Genomic DNA, 27,024 nt, shown 5'->3' with positions numbered 1-27,024 from the left:
GAATTCAACATGGCCCTTTGATTCCAAAGCGCCTAGCAATAGTGAAATGCGAGGCACATAAAAAAGTAACATGCAAAGTGGGAAAGGGAAACGCATTTGCAAACAGAATTGCGAAACAAACTGCCACTGATTTGAATAATAAAATGATGACAGTTCAGACTGAGGACGTACCCTGTCTGATAGAAGATGGAATTGCCACTGTGAAAGAGATGCAGGCCGAAGCCACGGCCGATGTGATACAAGGGTGGGCAGAGGGCTCAGCTGAGTTATATTTAGAGGGTTGTTGGGTGGACAAGGGAACTAAAAACTGGATGTTGCCAAATTCTTATGTGACTGCAATGGTCACAATGACACACAGCCCTACTCACATCTGTGTGAAAAAAATAATACAGCACCTATCTACGGTATGGCAGAATGCAAACATAAAGAAGAATGCAGAGAGGTTGGTGCAGAACTGTATCACGTGTGTACAACACAATGTAGGAAAGGGAACAGTGACTCCAATAGGCAGTTTTGGCCCGTCCTCTATGCCTTTTGAGGTAATCCATTTTGATTTCATAGAGATGGAGAGGTGCCAAAACTTGAAATATGTCTTAGTGGTGATCTGCGCATTCAGCAAGTGGGTGGAGGCATATCCCTTAAAAGACTGCACAGCAATGAGCACGGCAAAAGTAATGCTTAAAGAATACTTTTCCCGTTTTGGCTTGCCCCGTGTCATATGGTCAAATAATGGTCCACATTTTGTGGGCGCAGTGGTGTTACAGATATGTGCAGGTCTTCAGATTGATAAGAGATTTCATAGTTCGACGCATCTGAGTTCGGCCGGTCTTGTTGAGAGGTACAACGGAATACTCAAGTCAAAAATTAGCAAGATATGTGCAGGGAGCAAGTTGAGTTGGGTGGATGCATTACCGATAGCGCTATTGTGCATGCGTACGTCTGTACAGGCTAGAACTGGGCTCTCCCCGTATGAGATTATGATGGGGAGGCCGGCGAATGTTTGGTGCTCACCTCAGCCAAAGCGACTTAGTGAAGTGGAACATCCTGTACTTAGCACTTATTGTGGCCTTTTAATGCAGAAATTGCGTTTGATTCATCAGCAGGTGCAGGAGGCTCTACCCGTAAGATATACTGTTCCGGGCACGCGCGGCCCCTATCAAGTGCTTCTGGCAACACAGATGGCAATACGGGTGGATGGGAGGAAGTCGTGGATCCATGCCACCCATGCCAAAAAGATCCCATCTTCACTGAAAGATTTGCCCAATCCGGATGACCAGAAAGAGACAGCGGTCCCAGAAACTGCTGCCAGTCCACTGCCGCTAAATCTGTCAGAGCAGGAAGTGAAACTCGAAACAAAGCCTGAAAAGATTGCCAAAAAGGGGGAAGGGCAAAGAGTGCCCCAACACTGCCCAGCAGAACCTACATCACTGCTGGCCGACACGAAATATGCATTGAAAATAACGTCAGCTACTAAACGTGTACCACTTTGGCGGCCACCAGCACTTGCCATTGCGCCAGAGGCAAAGACCGAATCTGCATCACTGTCGCGGCACACACCAGCATCTGCCATTGAGTCGCAGGCTGATCCTGAGCAGGGATCTGGAAGTGCACCGGCACTGTTCACGGATCACACGATACCAGGAGTGAGGCGATATGATTTGCGGCCTCGAAAGACAGAGTGATCCACAGTTCATTGGTGTTTATGCTAACCTTTGGTTCCGCTCATGGATGGAAAAGGAACTAGAAGTGTAGAGGAGAGAAGCGTGAGAATTGTGCAAATCGGACAATTCAAGACTCGCGGCTCCTCGGTGCGATCATAAAAAGTACATGTGTCCTGAACCAGAGCGGACAAGCTGGGCGCACATGGTACAAAGTGTTATGTTCAATGATCACCAAGGATTCAGTAGTTTGTCAATAAGAGGTCTTTTATTTCAGTCCGGTGACGACCCCCGGGAGGGACTCAACCAACGTCCACAGCCTTGTCTTTTCCCTGTCTCTCCTCCGCGCTCGGAACCCGGAACCCTTGAGGTTCGGGATCCACATTCCGAGCGCACGGACAAACAGCAACATACTAACATTATAATATGCAATAACTCTGGGCAACTTGTTTCCATCTATGTAACATTGATATCCTAACACCTCCTTCCTTTCCTTGAACTAATGATTGAAAACAATGTCTAAACATATATATCTGAAACATATGTGCTATAAACTTAAGATAAGGTAGAACTCTGACTAAGTGAAAATATCTTACATTGTACTGATAATATTATGTCTATAAGTGATCGTGGTATTGGTGACCCTATATGCAAGTCCATCACTCCCTTCCATTGCCGAACTTGACAATTGCTACTCTCTCCTTGTTCCAAATGCCACCACCTCTGACCAGTACCGATGAGCCTAAATCTTTTACCACTTGTTTAGGCTCAGAATATAAAGATGCTCCTTTGCGAACTTTGGTAGGTAATTTGATTTTGATCCACTCACCTTCATTAATCCTAAATTCCTTACAACAATTTTTCCGATCATATCTTTCCTTAGATTTAACTCCTGCTTCATACATTCTGCTCCTCACTTTATCCACCTCCACACCAACCATCTTGGATTTTCCCATCCATCCAGGACATAGATGTGAATTAGGTTTCCTACCTCTCAAAATCTCAAATGGCGTTAACCCTGTGACGCTATGGGGTGTTATTCTATACTGGAATGTCCTTTCCATCGCTGTCCTAAACCAATCCCCACCAGTTGCTACCGCAATCCTTATGGCTTCCATCAGTGTCCTATTGAAGCGTTCAACGCAACCATTACTTTGGGGATGATAGAGAGAGGTGTTTGCCTGTTCAATTCCATTCTTATCCAAAAATTCTCTAAATTCCTTGGATACTAATTGGGATCCATTATCCGACAAACATTTTCTAGGAAAACCCTCTCTCCAAAATAATTGTTCTAAGAATTTCGTAACACTGCTGCTGGATATATCTCTAAGTAGACATATCTCCGGCCATTTGGACAATAAATCTATGACCACCAGCAGATAACTGTCTCTGGTCCCTCCTATGTTAAATGGTCCTAAAAGATCTATAGCTATCTCATCCCATGGTACCCGCGGACTTTCCCTGATAACCATGGGTACTTTTTGTACGCTCAAACCCTTGTTTCCCTCCAAGCACTCTGGACACTCCTTAACTTGCTCTTCAATATCTTTATCAATTCCAGGCCACCAGAACTCAGATCTTATTATACCTTTAGTCCTAGCTAGACCTAAATGTCCCTCATGGGCTATTTCCATTACCTGTTTCCTCATACCTTGAGGAACTATCATCTGATGTCCTCTATGTAGATGTTTGTCATTGATCCATAAATCCCCTTTAACTCTGGCAAATCCACCCATGTCACCTTTATAGTTCATTATTCTGTTTTCTTTAACCAATGTTAGTATTTTCTGGTACATTAAATCTTCACTACTAGCTTTATCCCACTCGTCTTTTTTTAGGGAATCATGTACTTGGAAAATCTCAAATGTTTCTTCCTGATCTGATTGATCTATACTGCTATGGCCTTCTCCGTGAACAGATCTTGACAAGGCATCTGCCACTACATTGACTTCACCACTAATGTGAATCATGGTAAATTGCAAACCTTGAAGAGCCGTGACCCACTTCATAATGCGTCTCGATACACCTTCCAGCCCACCTTTTGTAAAAATACTAACTAGTGGTTTATGATCAGTGCAAATCTTAAATTTCCTTCCCCACAGAAACCTTTTGAATTTTTCAACTCCCCAGATGCAAGCAAGAGCTTCTTTCTCAACTACTGAATATCTAATTTCAGGATCTTTAAGTGACCTTGAGGCAAATGCTATAGTGTGCAGACCTTCTGAATCTTCTTGCATAAGAACCGCACCTATGCCATAATCACTAGCATCTACAAAAAGTACTGTGGGTTTCCCTTCTTCAAATGTCTTTAGAATAGGAGCATTGATTATGGACTTTTTTATCATTTCAAACTCCAACTTACAGTCTTCACTCCATTTAAATATCACGCCTTTGCGAGTAAGTCTTCTCATGTGTCTTGACATGCCTGACAAATTCTTAATGAATTTGCCATAGAATTCAACTAACCCCAAAAACGACAACACTTCTGCTTTAGATTTGGGATCTTCCATTTTCCTTATTGCTTCAATAGCATCCTCTTTGGGTTTGACTCCCTCAGCAGTGATCTCGTGACCTAAATAAACCACTTTACTTGCTTTGAATGTACACTTCTCTGATGCTATTGTTAGACCAGCTTCTCCTAATATGTCTAGCACCCTTTTTAACCGTCTATCATGTTCCACCTCATCACTGCCACATACTAAAACATCATCTTGGTAGTACATCACCCCTTTTTCTCCACTTAGTAACCTGTACATTATACTCTGAAATACACTTGCAGCCGACACCAAGCCAAACGGCATACGTACACATCTAAATAAACCATTAGGAGTGATGAATGCTGTTAAATCTCTGGAATCTGGATGCAATTCTATCTGGTGATAAGCGGACTTAAGGTCTAAAATTGAAAATATTTTGGATCCAGAGACACCCACAAGTAGGTCATCTATCCTGGGTAATGGAAATCTATCTGCCACCACCATACTGTTAAGATGTCTTAAGTCAATGCATATCCTCAAAGATCCAGAGGATTTTCTGACTACCACAATGGGACTCACCCATTCTGAAGAATCTATTCTCTCAATAACCCCTTCATTCTCCATTCTCTTTAATTCATCTTCTACACCCTCCTTGAGTGCCAGGGGAATGGTGCGCAATCTCGCAATCTTGGGAACCGCCCCCTTTTTTAGTCGTACTTATGAACAAATCCTTTCATACATCCAAGCTTATGTTCCTCTTCAATCAGTCTCTCACCACTCACTGTTAAGACCTGTTCAGGATGACCTGCTTCAAGTCTGATTTTTAGCTCAGCTTGATCGCTCCACGAGAGTAACTCTCCCCCTTTGTTGGCAACATAAATAGTAGTGGTGGCTTTCCTATCTTTAAACTGCAGTTTAGCGTCAAAATATCCTATTATCTCTATTGGTTTGTCACCATATGCATTCGCCTTAATTTTGTTTTCTCGTAATGTACAGCAATTAAATCTCTCTTTCCATACCTGCACTCCTATTAATGTATAATCTGCCCCACTATCCATAAGCATCGATATTTGTATCCCATTAACCAATACTATGGCATAAGGCTTTTTTCTCTTCACTTTCCCATCAATGGCGTTCACCATAAACACCACTTCTCTACCACTTTCAATATAATCATCTTCCTCATTATTTACACTAACATCAAAAACTTGACCTGAATTGGAACTAAAGTTTTTACAACATCTGGCAATGTGTCCACGTATGCCACAATTGTTGCATATAATGTGCACTGCAAAACACTCCTTGTCCGATGCTACATGTGAGAAACTCCCACACCGGAAACACCTTCTTGTTGTGGAATCTCTGTTTGTCATTGTCTCTCTAAAACCTCTGGAGAAATTAGACTCTCTGGAAAAATTCTTGTTGTCTTTGACTAACCCTTGACGATTCCAACTTTTCCCCACTGGAGGTCTACTCTCTTGTCGATCTTCGCCTTTTTTTCCAAACTGGAACTGTCTCTTTGGAAAACTTGAGCTCATCCTCGGATTAACTTTTGATACTTTCTGAACTGCACCCTCATTTTCCTCCAACTTGGGTTTCTCAATGTTTGAATGATTGTCTGCTTGGAGTAACTTTATACATTTATCAGTGTGTTCCACCATCTTTGCAATCTCTATAGCTCTATCCAATGTGGGATCTTTCTCCTTCCATAGTTCTTTTCTAATGTTGTCGTTGTTGCATTTGATCATTAATTGATCGCGTATATGTTCTTCCTGACAGTGATTGAATCTACATTTCACCGCTAATCCCCTCAGAGCCGTAATAAAATCTTCTATGCTCTCTCCATTCTTTTGCCCCCTGGTAGCAAATTTGTACCTCTCTAGAATGATGTTTTCCTCTATTTTATAATGTTTGTCCAGCTTGGCTAATGCCTTCTCATATGGGCCTGTGTCTGGTATATCTATAGGTTCTGGTAATTTTCTTAGAACTTCCTGACCTGCTGTCCCAAGACAATGAAATAACAAGGCTTCTTTCCTTTCATTAGAATAATTAGGCCCAAACACTGCTAACGCATATTTGTGGAAACCTTCTTTCCAATCTATCCATCGTACTCTGGGTTCTCCAGGTGAAGGTAAGAAAAACACTGGAGCTGGAACATTTGCCATTATTTTATGATGCCAGTGACTGTAGTTACTATGCTGTGGTACGATTGGTTTATTCTTTTGCCAACTTTCCCTCTATTACTCTTGTAAATAACTGTGAAATTTGTAACTCACCAGCTAGGTTATAGTATGTGGGGCTGTCCGCTCGTTCTGCCAGACTTGCAAAGTTCGTTGGAGCGTAAATTCGCCCGGCGTCCAGCTGGTTTCCTCTCTCTGTTAATCGTCTCGCGATGCGTCGATAAGCGTTCCGCTGTGCTGAATTGTTCTTCGTTGTTTACATTTGGCTGCCGCTCCGTATGTGCATTCTCTTTTGTTGCGTGTAGACGTCGATCACGGCGTTCGTCACGCCGTAGGGTCCTCTTTTCAGCTGACTCAGTTACGTCGTTGGGTCCTGCTGTGGAACGCTATCGGTGCGTATAGCAGATCCGCATTGGAATGCGCACGCAAGTGTTTCAGCTTTAAATGTAAACACTTCGCGTGCTGGCTTCTTTTCTACCACTCCTTCATACTGTCATTTTCTGTGATAAATAAGATTATCGCCGGTACCTGTATTCCAAACAGTTCTCCCGAGCGTATGTCGATGCGTGGCCGCTCACTCTTTTTTTACGATCCGTAGCCTTTCTAGCTGATCGTGCCGGGGGTCGTCTGAAAAATCCTTTATCCTCGTCGCCAGCTGTTATGTTCAATGATCACCAAGGATTCAGTAGTTTGTCAATAAGAGGTCTTTTATTTCAGTCCGGTGACGACCCCCGGGAGGGACTCAACCAACGTCCACAGCCTTGTCTTTTCCCTGTCTCTCCTCCGCGCTCGGAACCCGGAACCCTTGAGGTTCGGGATCCACATTCCGAGCGCACGGACAAACAGCAACATACTAACATTATAATATGCAATAACTCTGGGCAACTTGTTTCCATCTATGTAACATTGATATCCTAACACAAAGGCAATAGAGAACTGTTCAGAAGTTCTCTGAGCAGTATGAGAGAGAATAAGTGATCTTGCCTAGAACGAATAAGCAAACCAGACTGCAAAGGGCTGGCAGACTAAACTGTTGACAATTCCTTTGAACTTATTGACATGCAGACAAGTGCGATGAAGAGAGATATCCACGACAAACGTTGTCAGGAAGAAGAAGGACGGTGAGAAAAATGTCGGGACCGGTTTCAGCCTCCTCCTGCACCACGGCTGAGAATGAGTTAGTTATAAAGAATGTAAATTTAGGGAAAATGCATGGTAAAAAAAATTGTATGCTGGCTTTGACGATAATAATGTGCTTCATGAGTGTGGTAGCACCAATAACGACAGCGTTGGTGTTATGGTATGTGGAATCCATACACCCATTGGGAATGTTTTTACCAATAGTTAATACATCCACTACTGAAAGCCCGGTTCAGGTGATTACTTATACCTTGTCCCCAATAGAAGAGAGACACAGAGCAGGGTATGGGAACAATACGCTATTACTCATCATGAATATGACGCATGCAATTCTAAAGAAAAATAATTGTCGGGTATGCGCCCATTTACCGCAGCATGCGGGGAAAGGCATAGGGTGGTATGTACAACCATTACCATTGAGTTCTGCATGCACTGCATCTTTAAGTGCAATGTTTTGTGGGAAGTGGAACAAGAGTAGTACGGGTCAATTAGACAGAACAAACATGAATGAGTTTGAGGAAATAATTATGAGGCCTGTGGGTTGTTCCATATTCCACAAAGCACAAGTGATGATCCCAGAACCTACGAAAAAAAGTACGCGAAAAATAACACGACAAAATAGACAAGATAGATTGTCCCCACCAGTTAAAACATCTGTGATGACGTTTCGTGTAAGAACAGATGGGAACAAAGATGCAATTCCCCCTTCTTACACAGTAAATTACAACCCGAGAACTGTCCCTTTTTGTCTAAAAAAGAAAGGCTCCTATTTAGTAGGAACATTTACTGGATGCATGAATACAGCGCTATTAAAATGGGAAATAGAACCAATATATGTGGGCGATCCAGTCTATTTTATATGTGGAGAGAAAGCATATCCTTGGTTGCCCAGAAACTGGGGAGGTACATGTTACCTAGGTGTACTGTTCCCGGGAGTGTTCCTCTTAGAAACAGCAGACATGGCCAGGCTATCCAGACCTAGAACCAAAAGAAGTGGCGAAGGTGTTTTGATAGCGACGGACGTAGCAAAATCATTCATTCCATTCTTGTCCAAGATAGTGAACTCCTACAACATAAGGCAGCTGTCCAGAATACTAAAAGATACCATAAACACAACGACAGATATACTATTTAACATGACCTTGGAAGAAAAAGGAATTCGGTTAATGACACTGCAAAATAGAATGGCTCTCGATGTAATCCTGGTTGATCGTGGGGGAATTTGCAAGATTGTGGGATCAGCGTGCTGTGTATTCGTAGATGACTATTCCCCTACGATCTTTGAAGCAACAAAGAAAATGCATGTCCTAAGCTCCGAACTCCCTACTGGAGAAGGGGGCTGGGGAATAGAGTCCTGGGTTTGGGGGATACTGCGTTCTTGGGGATGGAAGTTGATCTCGATATTAGTAGTGGTGTTTGGAATATTCATAACGTGCTGTTGTTGCATACACTGCCTACCGTTAGTTTGCACTGAGGTAGCTGAGGGATGTACTAAGGGATGTATGCATATGATAACAAAAAGAAAACAAACTTATGGCCGGGATGCAGAGACACGAATGAAATGAAAACAGTGAAAGAATTAATGGCTATAGGTATCAATGAAGATGATGATGCTTATAGTAGCATGCAAAACTCAGACATAAGTATTTCAGACTTATCGTCATCAGAGGAGGATACAATAAATGAATGAGACGTTTGGCATACGGTCAAAGGAGGGTTTGTCAGTCTAGAAAAATTGATACCTCTCATGATTGACGGCAAATGTATTTTGGTGGCCGAAGGCCAACTGTCTCATGTACGAAACCATAGAAATACAGGTTTCCGAGTTTTACGAATGAACGGCCATTTGGATGTAACAAGGATCGCCATTTTGTTTTCTAACAATTGCTCATTGCTTTCTGTTCACATTGCTTCGCAGCACATTTTTATGCTTACACTGCTCAACTGTTAACATTGTTGTCTGAACGTGAAAGGACAAGGCCCGCAAGGCTAATGAGAGTTCATTGAAACACAACGTAGGTAGCTCCGGGGAGGAATGCCCGGCTCCCTCCCGAATGTAGCCTTGAAGCAGAGCCGCAGGGTATTTAATAATTTCACAGCTGCCAGCCAGTCTCGTTATATGGTAGAATATGTTAGAATAAAGCAGCTAAAAGCTTGAATTATGCTCTTCTTACGGCCCCCCTTTTCTGAGCCCTGTAGAGCGTGTCGGCTCCCAGGACACGAATAGCACCTCATAGATAGCAATGTCTGGAATGTGACTCTTCCCCCGTGTGTAGCTTGCTTCCAAGAACAGAAGCACTGTGTTGTGTTCAACAAAAAAAAGATGTCTCTGCACTTGCAAAGTTGCATATTGTTACTAGAATAGACATTTGAAGGTGTCATATTCGTCGAAAGTGTCCATCATCAAACCGAGTTCAAAGAAACCCAATAAAGGGGGGTGTTAAACATGTCACAGCTGATTGTATGATATGCATTTTGCATATATGTAACTGATGTGCGTAATTCGCTCTTTTGCGTCCCTCGAGGTCTAGAGATACACGTCGCAGGGCGTGAGACCGAGTTGGCCAACTGAGACTATTTGCTTTGCAATAAACCCTAGCTTTGGGAATACAACCTCGTGTCTGGCGTATCTATCGTGTGTGGTGACCTGGCTTGTTCCCATAGACGTGAGGGACCCCTAGGGGCCCCTTTCAATACTTCTAGATTTAAAGGGACCCGCTGGATTTGAAAATGGGTCAATCATGAAAAAGCCTGCTCCCGGTGTATATGGCCTGGGACGTCATTTAGGGGTCACCAGGGGTTGCAACTGCGACCCCTGAGTTCTCCCTTGCTACACCCGTGGTCTCCCTTGCTACCCCTAAAAAAAGCATTTATTTTCTTTTTCTTTGTCTAAAATTAAATTGAGGCTCCTGGGCTGTGGCCAGCAGCATATGACTCTGTTTCTGGAGTGGCTGGTTTTCTGATAGCTATAGCCATTAAGATAGCTCAGTGGGTTGAGCACTCGCTGCTGCAATGTGTGTGTGATCTGCAGGTTGGACTCATGGCAAGATCAACTCCGCCTTTCATCCTGCAAAGGTTGATAAATGAGTAACATCACAGGTTGGGTAATATATATTTGTACTGTATGAAGCGCTTAAGCGTAAGTACTATATGATAACACATCATTATCGTTTGACCTTGAAGGTCTACTTGCATTCACAGTAATTTGGTAATATGGGCCTATATGCGCTGATATTAATGATACATATGGTTATACGTTCTTGTATAAATGTATATCACTTTTGCAGTGATATCGTAACCATATTTTTCTTAGTGTACTTAGAAACAATGCTATGTGATGGCACTTCCTGTTTTGTCAAGAAGTAAAAGGTTGTGTACCATTGCTTCCCATGATGTCACTTTGGGGTGGGGTCAAATGGCATCAATTCCTGTGATGTCACCAGAGGTCAAGGGTCATGTGATGTCACGTCCGCTACCCCTGGCATTTTGGTGAAATGACGTCCCTGTATATGGCTGCGGACAGTTTTGCCTTCACTCCATTGAGTCGTGCTCCCCAGTCTGGTGTTCATGAGTTGATAATGCCCGGGCAGATCCAGCACACCCTTGTCTAAGGCTAAGGTCAGCACTGTTCAGTAGGGCCCTGAAAATAGGGGTTTTCCCAACACTTTCAAATCTAGATGAGGGCTTTTCCTGTACTCTGGGCTCTGCAGCCGCCTGTTTGCAGCACCAAACTTGAAGTGTTCAGAGCTGCTTGTTACCTTATTTTTCAGTTGCAGCACCATGCTTTGGAGCTCTATGTCCGTGTACAGACTTTCTGATATTTAGGAAAAACCTCAAAACATGGCTGTTTTGACTCCATAAATGGATTTCTCGCACAGGCATGGCACGAAAATCTGTTCTCCTGCGAATTTGACGGCACCGCAATACCTTTGGGTGTACGCGATCTCTGTACACTTTCATAACCCATCAGGGCCATGGTGGCTATGCACCAAGAGGCTACTTGCCTGATCAATTATGATGCACTTTTTTTAAAAATAGTTCATAACATAACAATTTTTCCAGCAGGTGAACTGTATCTCAGAACCTTTAGCATAGTGATCGTTGCTGATGAGCGTGTTAAGTCCAATAATAGTGCCTTTTTTAAATAAAAGTGCGCAACTTTTGTAGCTGCAACTTTGTAAACTTCCATATTAGTCTGATCAAATATGGGACATTTCAGCTGGTTTGGAGAATTCATGCAACATTGTAAAGTCTTTTTAGTTTGGGCTGTTAGGTGGCACTTGTGCCACTATACGCCCCAACTATTGCATTGGAGTACAGATAGGGAGAAATGGCATATGAGGAGGGACACACAGCTTGTATGTATTGTTTGATTATTTGCCCATCCGCTGACTGCACATGGCCAAGCTAATCCCAATCCCCGCACAAAACACCTTCTCTTGGGAACTCTTTGAGCTCGCTTTAATTAAACCTTACCATCAAATTTTGCACTCGAAGTGCCTGCCAATGTTTTTTCAAAGCAGTCTTCTGAGAGTGAATGGGCCTCATTACGAGGCTGGCAGTAGCCGTGCCTGTAGTACAGGCACGGCTGCCGCCGGTATCCATTTTTTTCCGGCGCCCAGAAAAGGGCAATTACCGGGTCATTACGACCTTGCCGGACCTGGTAATTGCCCTATTCTGGGCACCAGAAAAAATTCTTCCCCCCCATAGGGCTCAATGGGAATCGGGAAAGTGGTAGCACCGGTACCGTTAATAATAGTACCGGTGCTACCATCATGTTCTGCTTGCGGGTGCCGGTACGGCCACCAGGTCAGACCTGGTGGCTGCAAAGGCACCCGCGAGCAGAACTCGTAGTTTGCCGGTATGGTAACAATAGTACCGGCAAGCTTAACGGTACCGTTGTTACTGTACCAGAAAACTCGTAATGAGGCCCAATGACTTAATTGTAGGTCTAAACCGGTGTAATAAAAAGGTCTTACCCAGATCTGCCTTCTGCCACTCGAAATATAAGCACTATGTGTGTCCTTCACTAAAGTCCTGTTAAAAACAGATATGGGTTGTTTGACCTTAAAAACATGAGCTACTGCCCATTTGACCCAATTTTTTTACCACATTTGTTTTACCTACTTCGGAGGGAGGACCTCACAACCTCCCCTAATGTGGGGGGGTCACAGCCCACCCCGCCGACTTCCTCCGACCTCAACCTATTCCCTTACCCCACCCTACCCCACAACTATTTATTTATTAAAGTGTACCATTTGACCTACCGAATTAGGTAAAAAAGATGCGGTCAAGTTGGCTTTATGTCAACTATGCCGATACCTTAAAAACAAGAAACTCTTGTGTTAAAGTATTAGGCATTTGCCTGGCAATGCTATTGGATGCCCAGGTACTCACACCATGTTCCAGCTGATACCATCAATGGCCAGTTAATAACATTCTGGCATAGCTTGGCAAGCGCCTTTCCCATGCCTATACAACAGCCCAAACTGTTAACATTGACAATGCTTGTTATTAGTAGTGCTGTGTGCAATGTTTTTGGTTCCATGTGATCTTTTTGATGCACTGTTTCTCAGTTTTGTTTCATGATGTTTTGTTTTCTTTTTTTTATTATTGTTGCAAAAGTGAAGAATATAGCATCACGTTAAAAAGAAATTCGTAATAATGTTTACAAATACCATCATCAAAAAGACTCAGAATGCAAAGATCAGTGTAGCCTATTATTTAAAAACACCATGGACTATTTATCTATTTTATTGTTGTGTGCATTAGTTAAAATAAACATTTCACACAAAAATATTATTTTGTTAATAGCAATCAAAATTAACAGGATTAAAAAGGTTACAAAGACCTAGATGAGTATAAATCCCATTGCTGCGAGTATCTTCTACCCACAGAATGTTATGATCATTTAATGTTTTTAGTCTTATTGAATGTAATATTGAATTGTATGTTTTTAAAAAAAAACTTTACATCCATTGGTTTATAATATAAACTATTGTATTTTTTCTATTGTAGTGTCTTAAATTTTTCTTGTGACTTTTATGGCCCAGTGCCGAATAGCAGCAAATTAATGTATACATTCCATTATATACTGGATGAATCGCACTAGTAGCAAAAATTCCCTTTATTTGATAAGTGCCAGTAAGCTCTTTGAACGCCTCTTCAAGTCATCTATATATTTTCCCCAAAGTTGTCTTGGAATGTTATATTAGATCCTTGTATGTTAAGGATGCAATGTTCTCGGAAACAAGATTCGCAAACAAATGTTCCGCTCAGGAGGCCTTGTATCCTTCCACCTACGGGCGACTACTAAACCGATAGTAATCATTGCACTCAGAAGAAATGTAAAAGGCTGTGTATTGACCCCTTACCCTTCTGCAGGTCGGCTGAATATTGTCACATATAAATTGAACATGCTATATGTAGGAAACCCTGTCAAATGCAGCTGTACATTCTGATAACTGTGGGTAACTTAAAAAACATCAGATCAAATCAGAACATATTTGCCATACCTCAGGCAATGTCACGATTGTTGATGGTACCATTGACCCGGTATCACTACATATTATCCCCACCAAAAATATCGCTGTATATATGGTCGTCTGGAATAGCCATAGGCAATATTTTTCGGGGGATCATTGTTGGGGTTTTTGGGAGCAGGGTTTGCAGGAGTGTCCCCTGCTCCTTTAAAAAGAATGCAGGGATTGCGGGGGTGTCCCCCCGCAGGTTCCATGCCTTAATATGGCGATATTTTTGCAGGGAAATTAACACATGGAACCCATTGATTCAGCCTTTGCAGCGTATGAAGTACTACAAATGTGTTAATTGATTATGCAGAAGTCGATCCTTTGTAGTAATGTTGGATTTTTTGCACACAGATCCGAGCATTAAATCCTGCACAACTCAACATCAGTCGCAGGAAAGCTCCATGTTCCGACTGCATGCACCTTGTCCGATTACATGGTCCAATTCATGTTTTGTTTTTGTTTTTTTAATAAAGTGGAGAAACCCAAAGTCCCTCTACTCTTCCTCCCCTTTCTAATTCCATAGCCATTTTGGCTAGAATGTGTAGAAACAAATCTTCTAAATTTCCAGCATGCTGTGCAGAAAAGCTAAATATTTTTACAAAATATCATTACTGTAATAGTTTGGAATCCTGACAGAGATAAATTGCCAATATGCTGACAGTTTTGATTGTCTACAAACATTTCAGCCCAGACCTCATTATTGAGACTTACTTTTAAACTTGAATATGGTCTTTGTTAGATCAACGGATTGCAAGTATCCTAGCATTGTCAATGTCACTTCCTGAATTAGCAAACCCTAAAAGCATATTCTGGGGTCACACCCACTTTTAATATGCTTAATGAGTGTTGCCACCATCAGGCCAGTTGAAATGTCCCTTTTTAAAATAACTCTGCCTCATTCTGCATGTGAGAGTTTGCAATTCTTCCATATTAACTGTGAAACTGTGCAACCATTTATAATGTCTGAAGAAAACTCATGGATTCTGAATACCTTTTTTTCTAAACCCTGTTATTTCCTGCACAATATTTAAGCTGTGCACAATAGATGGATGCTTCACATTGTGACATTGTGACTGCGTGCAGAAAGAATATCGAAGTGTGTGCACATTCGCTGTTCCCCTTATTGCCAAGTACCAAATCACAGGTCTCTCATCGTCTTTTAGGGATCCACTGTGACAACGTCTGCATCCAGGGGCGCTGGGGCCCAAACTGCTCCAGGACCTGTCACTGCGACAACGGCGGCTCCTGCTCCCCGGAGGACGGGACGTGCGAGTGCGCGCCAGGGTATCGGGGGCCCATGTGCCAGAGGAGTAAGTATTCCAGCCTTAATAAGAATTAACAATAATCTGGCACATGAGATTAATATCCCTATCCTCGGTCTGCCCTGGTCCTGCCATTCGCATGTTGTGTGATCTTGTACAGAAAATGTTCCCTTTGCTGCTCTGTCACAGGGTCTTTATGTAATCTGGGCATTATTCGAACAGGTGATTTTGGGGGTATAGCACACGCTGTGGCATGGCTAGAGCAGGAATCCAAGCCCTGGCTGTCACCTAACCTACTGTGGGATATTTGCAATCTCTCAGGTTTGAAACTGTACATTTAGGGTGGTTCGCAGTGTGATAGGTTGGGATGTGCAGTATCACCACCGATACCACCTAAACTTTCATTGCAAGCTAATAAATGACTTCCGTTCGCAGATTGTGCCCCTTTAGATGGCAAGATTGTATAATTCACAAAGCTCTAATATAGCTCATTATTGTTAAGTATTCCATCAGTCATTGTGTTCCCTGAATCTGCAAGAGGTTGAACTAGTGTTGTGCAGTTGCGGTTTTCCGTTTGTGCAGTGTATTGTCTGATGACGCGCTTGCTCTCGTATGGTTGTCCTTTGGTTCAGATTTTCAGTTATGAGAGTGTTTTGGGCTATTTTTTTGTATAAAACATAAATTCAGAAAAGAGTTTGAAGTGCGAGCCATGCCTGGGCATCCAAAGTGAAAGGCCGGCAATTATGAATGTTGCATGTCCAACACCTACTTTACTCTCCTGACTCTGTGCAGGTTTCACTCGACCAATGTTCCTGGATCCACTAGACCATTAGAACAGGGACCTCACCAACCTGTCTAAGCCCCCCTTCCTCTATTGTTCTTTCTTAAAAGGTGTCAACTTACTGAGGAGCAGGGTCTGTGAAATCTAAACTCCACTAGCGTTAGTGGACATAACTAATTTTTCAATTCATACATTTGAAAAATTATGTATTTTCCCCAATGACACCTCTGGTGAATTTGTGGGAAAAAATCCTACAGAAAACTAATTTGCAGGATTGTTATGAAACCAAGTGGATCATTCTAGTTAAGAGTGTGCACTTAGTTTGCTGAACAATCCACAGCAAATGTTTGACTTCAGTTATTTTTATATCCACGCAAAAAGTTTTAAACTATTATTTTTTGAGTGTTCAGCTTTCTTTGCTGGAAGAGAAATGCCGTACATTTTTCTGTGACTATCTCAGCAATTGAGGAAATCTCTAGAAAACGTTCCCTTTCCTGCTTTCTTGCAAAAACCGCAAATCCCAAATCCCATGTTTGTGGACTTTATTGATCTCAAAAATACAGATTGCAATTGTTTTTTTTTTAATTTTGGAAGATTTTGCCAATTTAGTGCACAATTTCACAAAGCTGGAGAAATCAAAGATGCCCAATTTTGCACAGCGCTAGTCACAAGCAATCATATTCCTTGCCCCCACAACAAGGCTGCCTGTTTCTCTGTCCACAACATTCTCACCCAGTCTGCAAAGACATCCATGGTCTTCCCGTACAGCATGATGGTCACAGTTTCTTTCTTTTTACCTCTGCCCTTCTACGGTCTGCCCCTACGCCAAATTCTCCACAGTCCACATCTATCTCTTCTCCACTTCTCTTCAGCTACTCCTAGTCTCTCCCGTGCTCCGCCGACAACGTCCAGCCCCTGTGCTCCCTAATATAGCACCATTTTCCCCCCTCAAAAACTGCCTTGGCAGCTAGCTGCTTGACCCTCTTAGCACTGTAGCAATGCATTTCCCTCCCACTAAAATAGATGATTCAAATCTCTCACCCACTGCACCAAAGGGTACTGACAACCTCCCTTACTGAACTTGTAGCTGCGCACCTGGTCCCCTCACGCCCTCAGGTGTGACTGTATCTCTCCTACACGGCACACGATTCACTGGCTTCATCTCCCCGCAAGGATCATATTCAAAACTGTATGTATCACCTACAAAGCAGTCTCGAACATCAACATACTTGCCGGCTAAACTCCACACCTCTGGAGGCTGTCGCGCCTCATGCAGCCAGAACATCAAAAGGTTAGAGTGTAAGCTAGCCCGTAAAGGGAAGACTCGCAAGCAGTCCTTCTCCTACCATGCTCCAACTCTCTGGAAATGCCCTGACCATCCTCCAGTTTCCCTACCGTATAAAGTGACAAACTCAGTGCTGACACCTTCCCGGTGTAAAGCATCCCGCTGCTCTCAAGCTAGGTTCACGCTATGAGAAATTAAACACAAAATAAAAATAAAGTCCCATGATGTCCTGTACACACTTCTGGGCAATTGCCTCCAGCTCCAGGTCTTGTCCACTGTGGAAGTTGTAAATGATACCTGTACATTCTACTGCATTTTATTGGCCCAATTGCATGTCCTCTGTCTACCTCTACCTCTCACAATCTGGGCTATGTGCACGTGGTCAGTGTTGCTCTCTTACAGCCCAACCCGGTCCGGTTTTCAGCGTTTTTCAGTGAGATGCTTGATCAATTTAAGGATTTAAAAAATGCAGCGCTATAATGATCCGTTGCCCGTTCTTTGTATCCTTCGCAGTTTGTTCACCTGGGTTTTACGGCCACCGCTGCAGCCAAGGATGCCCTCAGTGTGTGCACAGTAACGGACCCTGCCACCACATCACTGGTCACTGCGACTGCCTGCCCGGGTTCTTCGGTTCTCTCTGCAACCAAGGTAGGAGCTTGCAGGTCTGATGGACAAAAGTGGTTCCAGTAGAATCGCATCTATATCCCTATGCAGCATCTAATGTGTAACTCATCCACTGTACGTGTAAGGTTTATAGACATAATTTCGAATACAAAAATCTCGAAAGTCAAAAAGTCAAAAAAAAAAGTCAAAAAAAATAAAGTTGCATTTTTTGTTTTATGACGGTTTTTTTCGAAATGGGGGGTTGCCCGCCAACCCCCCCCTTTTTTTTTGTTTTTACCTATTTTTTTAATATAAACTAGAGCCAAAAAAAAATATTGAACAAAAAAAATCATTCGACATTTATTTTTTCCACATTTTTGATTCGACTTTTTTGTCTTTCGAAATTTTTCATTCGAAATTATGACTGGACACCTACGTGTAATAATACCAGTGACTGTTGGTCTGTAATCCCACCCACAATCCCACTTGTTGGGGAGAAGTTGGACCCCCACCAGGGCTTCTGGGGGTCCCAGCTATGGGAGGCCCCAAAACCTCCCATTTTGCCCAAAGAATTGCAGCAAAGTCCCAAGCAAGCAGCAACATGTTCCAAACTGCATTTATTTCTGGGCAGCAAAAAAACACACAGAGAGCTTGGTGCACAGCAAAAATCCAGGCACCGTCTCCCCCGGGGCTGATTGCAAGCCAGCTTTGTAACACACTGCAGGCTGACATCACAGAATTGGAACAGCTCCCAGAAACCTATCTCATCCTCCGATTGGCTGCTAAGTGATAGGTTACCTATGGAGCCCTTATAGGAAGCCTGATCATTGGACATTAGGACTTTTGTGTCAGTGGGCTGGTTTAACTGCGCCACCCCCATTACCTAATTCTAAAATTGTTGCATTTTGAATTTGTTCCCATTAGGTTTAGCTGAAACAGGCTTTTCGTCCCTGGGCCCTCAGCGTTCATTGGCCAGAGCTAAGCCATTCTTGTTACAATTATGTTTCAAATGATGTGTGGGTCTTTGCGAAAATGTCTTTCGTTCCCAGGTGAAAAAACACTGCGCCCTGAATGTTCTGCTCTGAATCAATCGTATTTGTGAAGAATTCAAAATGCTTGTCTGCCAGAGTTCACTGTCGTTCAAGGAAAGGAATCTTATCTTACTGTAAGACCTTGGCTGCTCCTGGGCTTGCGAGGCGCATTGCTGTAGTCAGCACGAATCCCCACTGCGGCTGGTGATCAGTGAGACAAGTGTACTTGGCTGTAATTTTCCTGAAACATGGCTTTACACTGTGCAATTAGATCTGGTTAATTCATATAAGCATATGCAAGCCTTTAAACAGGGATTCTTGTGTTTTGTAGATTCTGGTATTGCTGCATTGAGGCTAATGTAGCATGTAGGTTGCAATGTTGGTGAAGTGGGTGTCTCTCAGCATATTTGTCACCCATGGGTGTACTGGATTCTGGTGCAAATGATCAGTATGCTCCGTATTCTTCCTGCTCTCTTCATCTGCCTGGGGTGAGGGGACAGGAGTTTGATCTCGATTTTCCCTCTTCAGTCCCCCCTCTGGTCGACTTGTCGACCACACCACCAAACAACATTCACCTCCTTCCGGTCTGCATATCTTTGTCAATTCTTTGAAGTGTCCATAATTGTTCACATTATTGTCGATGAACAGTATATGTAGGAGTGTTCTACTTCTGCGTTCCACCACACTCACTTCCCTTCGTACTTCCTCAGATCACAGAGAGTGTCCACCTTTATTACTGCTGGAACCATGTCGCACACCGCTATCTTCTCCCTTAGTCCGGCTCTTCCTTTCACCATGTCTCTTATTTGCATTCCGATCTCTTCTTCTGCTGTTCTCTCGCATCTTGCAATGTATCTTGATCTTGCACAATGATTCTGCGCTCGGTAATAGTGCTTCAGTTATCACCTTCAATCGACCAGCCAGTCATGATGGCATCCATTACCATGTAAACGCTAGCCAGTTCTTGTCTTTCTCTGTTCACGTGTTTTCTGCTGAACAGTCTTTAGTGTGCTGGTACTTCATCCAATGTTGCTTCTGTCTCGTTCGAGAAGTAATCCCCCCCTCTTTTCACTCCTCTGTCTGTTTCTCTTCTTCCGTTGTTTGTGCTTTTGGTTCTTTGTTCAGTCACTTCCTCTTCCTTCTGTTATTTTCCATCTTGGGGAATGTGTCATGCTTCACATCTTCCTTGGGCATCACCAACAAGGGCATGCTAATGCGCACCAACGAACAGTCGCTTCCCCAATTTGGTGGTAGTTTCTCTTAATCTTTAGATGCATATCCTCAATAGTAGTCCATAAGCACTGATGTTCCTGCTCTCATCTCCCTACTTGTCTCAACCTTGTATCCAGCATGTTTGTCCACTTCTTTTCACTGTTGTGCTGGTAACATAAGGCTGGTGCCTTCAGAGTGTAGGTCCTTCTTCATTCTCCACCCAAGTCACCATCTTCGCACTTTTGTCTCACTCCGTTCGGCACTTATCATATTTCTTTTTCTTCTCTTGCAGCTTGCTCACTGGTGCATTTGCTAGTTGTTTCTTCTCTCTCTCTCTCTCTGGCCCCTTTGCTACATACAGTTGTTCTTCAATGAGCTGCCAGTAGTTTTTCATCATTGGTAGTGTCTTTATGTAATCTTCTTTCATAGGGGTTTGCCTCTTTTTACATCAATCTCAATGTTGCTGTCTTCCCTTGCAACCTTCTTCATGTTTGAGATGCATGGGCATTGTGCTTTGCTGTAAGTATTTCTGTTGCAATCAATTATTTCAAGGCACTGAAGGCATAGGTGATGAAAGAGCAGTCAGGACAGCTCTCCCCAGTGGTGTCCCTTCCAATTTTGTACATGTGTTGGTTACTTCTGCTATGTGTGTGATGTGTATGTTTTACTCCCTTTGTGTCTGCAGTTACACTGCGCTTACCTCTCCTTACCTTGGCAGCAGTCTTTTCCTCACCCTCTGACAATGTAGTCTTCCTGCTTGGGTTAGGGAATGTTAGTAGGGGATACAGCGATAATGCTCACTATTACATATTATTTTTAAATGACCACCCCCCATTCCGTTCATCATTAACAGTCCCATCGTGAGGATAAAAGTCCTTATTTGCTTGCCCATAACCACTTACGCTGCTGGGTCCTTGCAGCTGATGAGATGATAAAGTTGCCCGCCTGAAAATCGCAAGAATACGTTAGTACTTGATAGTAACCTTAAGCTCCTCGAACTAAACAATCACTAAGGGCAAAAATGAAACCTCCCCCCGGACACTTCTTGTTGAGGGTTTCTCAATGTGGGTCGCACAGTATATGCACTGTATTTAAGTTGGGGAAAAATGTGGCCTTTGTATTCAATGGAAGCGAGGAAATATACTTCAGGGAACCGTGCTCTAAGGGGTCTGGGTTTTCTGACAGATTGGGCAAATTGAGTGGGAAAAAGATTCAGAATGGTTGAATGAGTAGGTCTCAGGGTGACTAATGGGAGATAGAATTGCATAGGAAATTTCCTTAATGTTAACAGCATACATATGTAACAACCTGCATGTGCGAGGAATAGAGAAAGAACAAAACAGTGTTACAGCTGTCGTTTTCACAAAATATCATTTAAATCCTGTTTCAGCATGCTATGCACACTGGGGTGTTGGTCCCTATTCTAGCTGCTTTTGTGCGTTGTACCATAGGATGGCCATGTTTCCCTAACTCGAGAGTCTTCGTGCTGTCTTGCAGTTCATGAAATTCTGTTGCATTGGCCCTGTTCATCGTCGCTCCCTCGTTGCCAGGGTGGCCACCGCTTTGTAGGGCTTGACGCCTTACACATCTAACAAAGTCTGTCAGGAGGGCAAAATGTCCCACTCTAGTCCCTAGCCATTAGAAATTTAGTTGTCCGTTGTCTTCAGGCCTGCCCTGGGTCCTTTGTATCTGGCAAGAGATGAAAAAGAAGCATTTGAGACCTGATAATTGACATATTCTTCAATTTCTTGACCTAACCTCTATGCACTACTCTTACACTATTCAGTGTCTCTAGTGGGAGGAGCCAAGGGTACATTTATGCACCATCCTGTCATCACCTGATGGGTGTTCAATGGCGGTCTGACCGTAAATTGTTACACAATTCAAAATTTACCTGAAAAATGGGAAGACAACCATTATCCTGTAGCTGTATCCTTCACACATCGGGATCGTCTGCACTTAATTTAGGTGAATATACTCATGACACACTTGGATCATATATACGCAATTTAGGTACTAGTGTACAAATGGTCCTTTGAGTCTTTATATTTACTGTACTTTTGCTTTAAACTATTTATAGTGCGCGCCTTTGTCCGGGGCATTAGGCACTGACAAGCTAAACAGGGAAACATCAGGGTAGTAAATCTGTCATATAGGGTGGCTGTGTGTCTAAATTAAGAGGATCATGTTCCTTAGTTAAGATAATCGCAGGGTTTTTTAAAATCTTTCCTCTATGGCTCCTCTCACAACTTCTCAGGGCGTGCCCCACAGTGAACTGCAGGCACTTTAAGCTGGTACTAATGAAATTTGCTACCAATTATTCGGTATCTCCCCCTCCCTCTTTTTATCTCTTTTTTCTTTTGTTTTTGTTCTCTATTAATCCTAACCATCACAATTTACTCCCATGCTCTGTATCCCACCCCATGTCCACTTGTTAAACCCTACCTACTCTGTTAATTACTCATTTAAGTCGAGTATTTTATTACTCCACTACTTTCATTACCATTGCAGTTCAACAATATATTTCTCCCCCCATTATTTACTCCCAAATTTTAATACAACCATTATTCTCCAATTCGTGCAGCAATGACCTCTTTCCCTATATGTGTTGGCTAATGCATTTGTGCCAGTGCTGTGTTCAAAAGCGCTAGTGGCATTACTACTTGCACTGTGTTATTTTGTCGCAGAATGGTGTCTGTTGGGAACATGGATCATCCACCCTTTAACCCTAGTTCTCTCCTCCCGTGGTGAACCGTCAATGAAATGCACGCAAAGTCCCCCCCCCCCCCCCCCCCAAGTGCACCTTTCTCTACCTTGTGTGTCTCATTTAATGGCTCTTTTTTATTTGTTTATGCATGAGCCCAGTCTCCTCGCTGAAAGATGTGTGCACATAATGTAGCCCAATGTACTCTCTTTCAACGCACTATCTTTACGCACCACCCTCTTTACCGTGCCCCCCCAACATACCTAAACAATCTTCCTTACTTTCAGCATGTGTAAGCCTGTTGTTGAACAAGTTATGGCTTTGTCTGTCAATAAAATGGTCATGTCCAGTCTACTCATGATGTCACAAATGTCCCTTCCCTAATGGATGGCCTAGTCGCCCCACTGTCACCCAGAAAGGAAAATGTTTTGTTAGCTATCACCACCCCTATGCAATTGTCCTTCGCAGTATTGAGTGTGCGTGAGTGTGTGTGTGTGGCAGAGTGAGACACATCAAGTTTGTCGGGGGGCTGTCCTGTTAAGCGTATACTGACAATCCATTCTCTGTGAAAGGGTTGTTCCCCAAGATGACCCCTCCTCTCTCCTCGCACTGCACTTCCATTTCCCAGTCCCTCTTCCTTCTCTCTTCTCCCTCCATTTGCTCTGCCCAGTCAAGCTTTTTGTGCTCCTTCTCCCTACTCTCTATTGCTGTGGTTACACCTCCTTGCAATTCCCCCTTTACCTTCCCTTTAATTTTGAAAAAATATGTATGCTGCTTTTATTTTTCCTCTGTGCCTTCAAATCTGCTTTCATGCACTGCAGCCCTCCCTTGCTCGCTCCTGTGCTGCTAGTGGGTTGTTCTGCACCTTCCTGTTTGTTCTCTTTAGTGTATTGTGATTGTTTGTGTGTGGTGTTTAAATGTCCTTCTGCTGTTTTCAGTTCTCTCATGCAATTCATTCCTTGCTTACCATCTGTGTCATCAAATATTACACTCCCGGAGGTGCAGAAGGATGAGACCCCTCTTCCCTCTGCTCGTGCTGGTTCAGCATCTGCTGACGCCTCACCACTTTCCTTTCCTTCATGCGCCACAGTTCAACTATAGCCAGGTGCTTTACAGCCTCTTTCCTGTGTAAGTGCTTTGTACCAGTGTACAGTGCTTTGTTTCCTGTGTAAGTGCTTTGTATGTGTGTCAGTATCATTTGCTGCACGCCTCTGGAGAAGCCGCCTATGGGCAGCCATGTTCTGATTTATTTACCTTCAGTACTTTTTAATCATTGCACACTATCTTTTTTACTAATTTATCTTGGCATGGGGATGTGTCCTACATAACAGTTGAAGGGGAGTCATTTATCTATTATGTGATACCTTTTACCTCACCTCAAGTTGATAATTTAGATCGTCCGCTGTTCAGGGAGCAAAAGTTAGAATATGATTGAACATCTTTTCAGTTTATATGAGCCTTCTTGGCTCTGCACTTTAGCCCGTGCACTCCATGTGTAGCCCATCTTCACCAAACCATTGACTCCTCCAGCACACCCCCACAATCTTGCGCATGTGCCTTCCACACACCGCCCCTGGGTCACCTCTTCTTCCTCTCCAAATCCACACCACTAGCTCCTCACCATCAAAACTCTGTGTCCTATGTATCAATCTAAAGGTGACGTCACCAACTAAAAACACAGTACAAATGAATATACAAATGTGCATACACAGAACAATAACCCATTTCTTCCAATCCCACACAATCCCACAAAGATCCCAAAATAAAACCCCACAATCCCCACAGCTGTCTTCCCACTTCGTCTGGAGTGGAGTACTCAACAATCAATTACTCATTATAACCGGACTGCGCACACTGCGTCGCCTCGCGTGTGATACACCCCCTCACCAGGGGAACTTAACCAGCCAATTATCTTCCGCACTCGGGAACAATCTACCTACCTCCTGCGGGAAAACATCATCCACCTATCGAGCTTAAACACTCAACCAGTAGGGATCCTCATCTATTCATTGATCTACAACGTCAATTCGTAGGGAAGCCACCCCCCGTACATGTAATCGCCATCCAGACCAACCAGCGCGGCACTCCGTCCGATACATGAGTAGTTGCTACCCCACCCAATAGCCTCATAACCACAAGAAGGGACCACTACCACCGCTCCAGTCCCAACTACAATTCACTTGCCGATCACCACCAATATGCCAAATTTTGTGACAATGTACAATTATCCACCACCATATTTACAATACCTCCCCCCACAGCTGTCTTCCCACACCCCAGGGTGGGGCACTCTCTTTATTCCCTTGTGTTTGTTTTAAACTGCACCCGTGGCGTCGCCTCACGGATGAACTGCCTCTCTCCAGGAAACTTAACCAGTCAAACACCATCCGCAATCCAGGATAGCTCCAGCTAACCAATCACTACGGCAATACATTATCCATGATCCAGACCGCAACGCCCGACTCACAGGTATACCTCTATGTACATACTTCTGCAGTCCAAGCCTGTCAAGTCTATAGTCCTGGTTATTCACCAGAACCTTTTACCTCGAAGACCGAACACTCCCTACACACAAAAGCTCCGGTCCCTACCCAGACAATACAATTTAACATTTCTACAACATACTGTTCACAATACTTCCTAATACTTAAAACATTTGCCCATTGTTACCCCCACACATCCTCCCCTCAAAGCCCATGCTGCTGGTTGCTTGAACTTGTACTTACATTTCCTATGTTGCACTGACACTTGCTCCACTACCGGACGCCCCATCAAGGTGCTTCACCGGACCCCTTCTTCTGCAGGGCTCTCAACTGCCCATAAGCGGGGTATTTCCAAGTGGCCCCCGAGGCCTTTACCCAGTGAATGCGTCTTCCGGTGGTCTTCAGGTGCAGGAGAGGGCCCCACAGCTTCCTTGGGTCGGCGGCAGGGGGGTGGGCAGTTCAATGCAGGTCTTGTGCAAGGCCTTACAATGAGCAATGAGCCTCACAGAGGGCACCGACTTGTTGGGGAGAAGTTGGACCCCCACCAGGGCTTCTGGGGGTCCCAGCTATGGGAGGCCCCAACACCTCCCATTTTTCCCAAATAAATGCAGCAGAGTCCCAAGCAAGCAGCAACATGTTCCAAACTGCGTTTATTTCTGGGCAGCAAAAAAACACACCGAGAGCTTCGTGCACAGCGAAAATCCAGGCACTGTCTCCCCCGGGGCTGGCTTGCAAGCCAGCTTTGTAACACACTGCAGGCTGACATCACAGAATTGGACCAGCTCCCAGAAACCTATCTCATCCTGCGATTGGCTGCTAAGTGATAGGTTACCTATGGAGCCCTTATAGGAAGCCTGATCATTGGACATTAGGACTTTTGCATCAGTGGGCTGGTTTAACTGCGCCACCCCCATTACCTAATTCTAAAATTGTTGCATTATGAATTTGTTGCCATTAGTTTTAGCTGAAAAAGGCTTTTCGCTCCTGGGCCCTCAGCGTTCATTGGCCAGAGCTGAGCCATTCTTGTTACAATTATGTTTCAAATGATGTGTGGGTCTTTGCGAAAATGTCTTTCGTTCCCAGGGAAAAACACTGGACTCTGAATGTTCTGCTCTGACGTACTCGTATTTGTGAGGAATTAAAAATGCTTGTCTGCCAGAGTTCACTGTCGTTCAAGGAAAGGAATCTTATCTTACTGTAAGACCTTGGCTGCTCCTGAGTTTGCGAGGCGCATAGCTGAAGTTAGCACGAATCCCCACTGCGGCTGGTGATCAGTGAGACAAGTGTACTTGGCTGTAATTTTCCTGAAACATGGCTTTACACTGTGCAATTCGATCAGGTTAATTCATATAAGCATCTGCAAGCCTTTAAGCAGGGATTCTTGTGGTTTGTAGATTCTGGTATTGCTGCATTGAGGCTAATGTAGCACGTAGGTTTCAATGTTGGTGAAGTGGGTGTCTTTCAGCATATTTGTTACCCATGGGTGTACTGGATTCTGGTGCAAATGATGAGTGTGCTCCTTATTCTTCCTGCTGTTCTGTCTCTTCATCTGCCTGGGGTGAGAGGGCAGGAGTTCGATCTTGATTTTCCCTCTTCACACTCACTGATCTGTGACCCCAAAAACTGAACTATGTCGCCCTATCTCATCAATAGTGCCATCCACCATCTTTCTTTGATC

General features: G+C 43.6%; 1 protein-coding gene across 9 annotated transcripts in view; it reads left to right on the top strand.

Moving 5' to 3' along the window:
- MEGF11 (multiple EGF like domains 11) overlaps positions 1-27,024 on the top strand; it is a 2,301,522-nt gene that overhangs the window by 1,969,839 nt on the left and 304,659 nt on the right. For all 9 annotated transcript variants that reach the window (XM_069624261.1, XM_069624259.1, XM_069624260.1 and 6 more), the window contains 2 exons: positions 15,149-15,295; positions 17,827-17,961. In XM_069624261.1, the coding sequence (XP_069480362.1) occupies positions 15,149-15,295; positions 17,827-17,961 (282 nt within the window). The remainder of the gene's footprint in view (positions 1-15,148; positions 15,296-17,826; positions 17,962-27,024) is intronic.

Source organism: Ambystoma mexicanum, chromosome 11 (assembly GCF_040938575.1).
Source record: "Ambystoma mexicanum isolate Mex_15411 chromosome 11, UKY_AmexF1_1, whole genome shotgun sequence".
Taxonomy (NCBI): domain Eukaryota; kingdom Metazoa; phylum Chordata; class Amphibia; order Caudata; family Ambystomatidae; genus Ambystoma; species Ambystoma mexicanum.
Note: the sequence above shows the minus strand (reverse complement) of the source record. Positions and strands in the feature narration are given on the sequence as shown.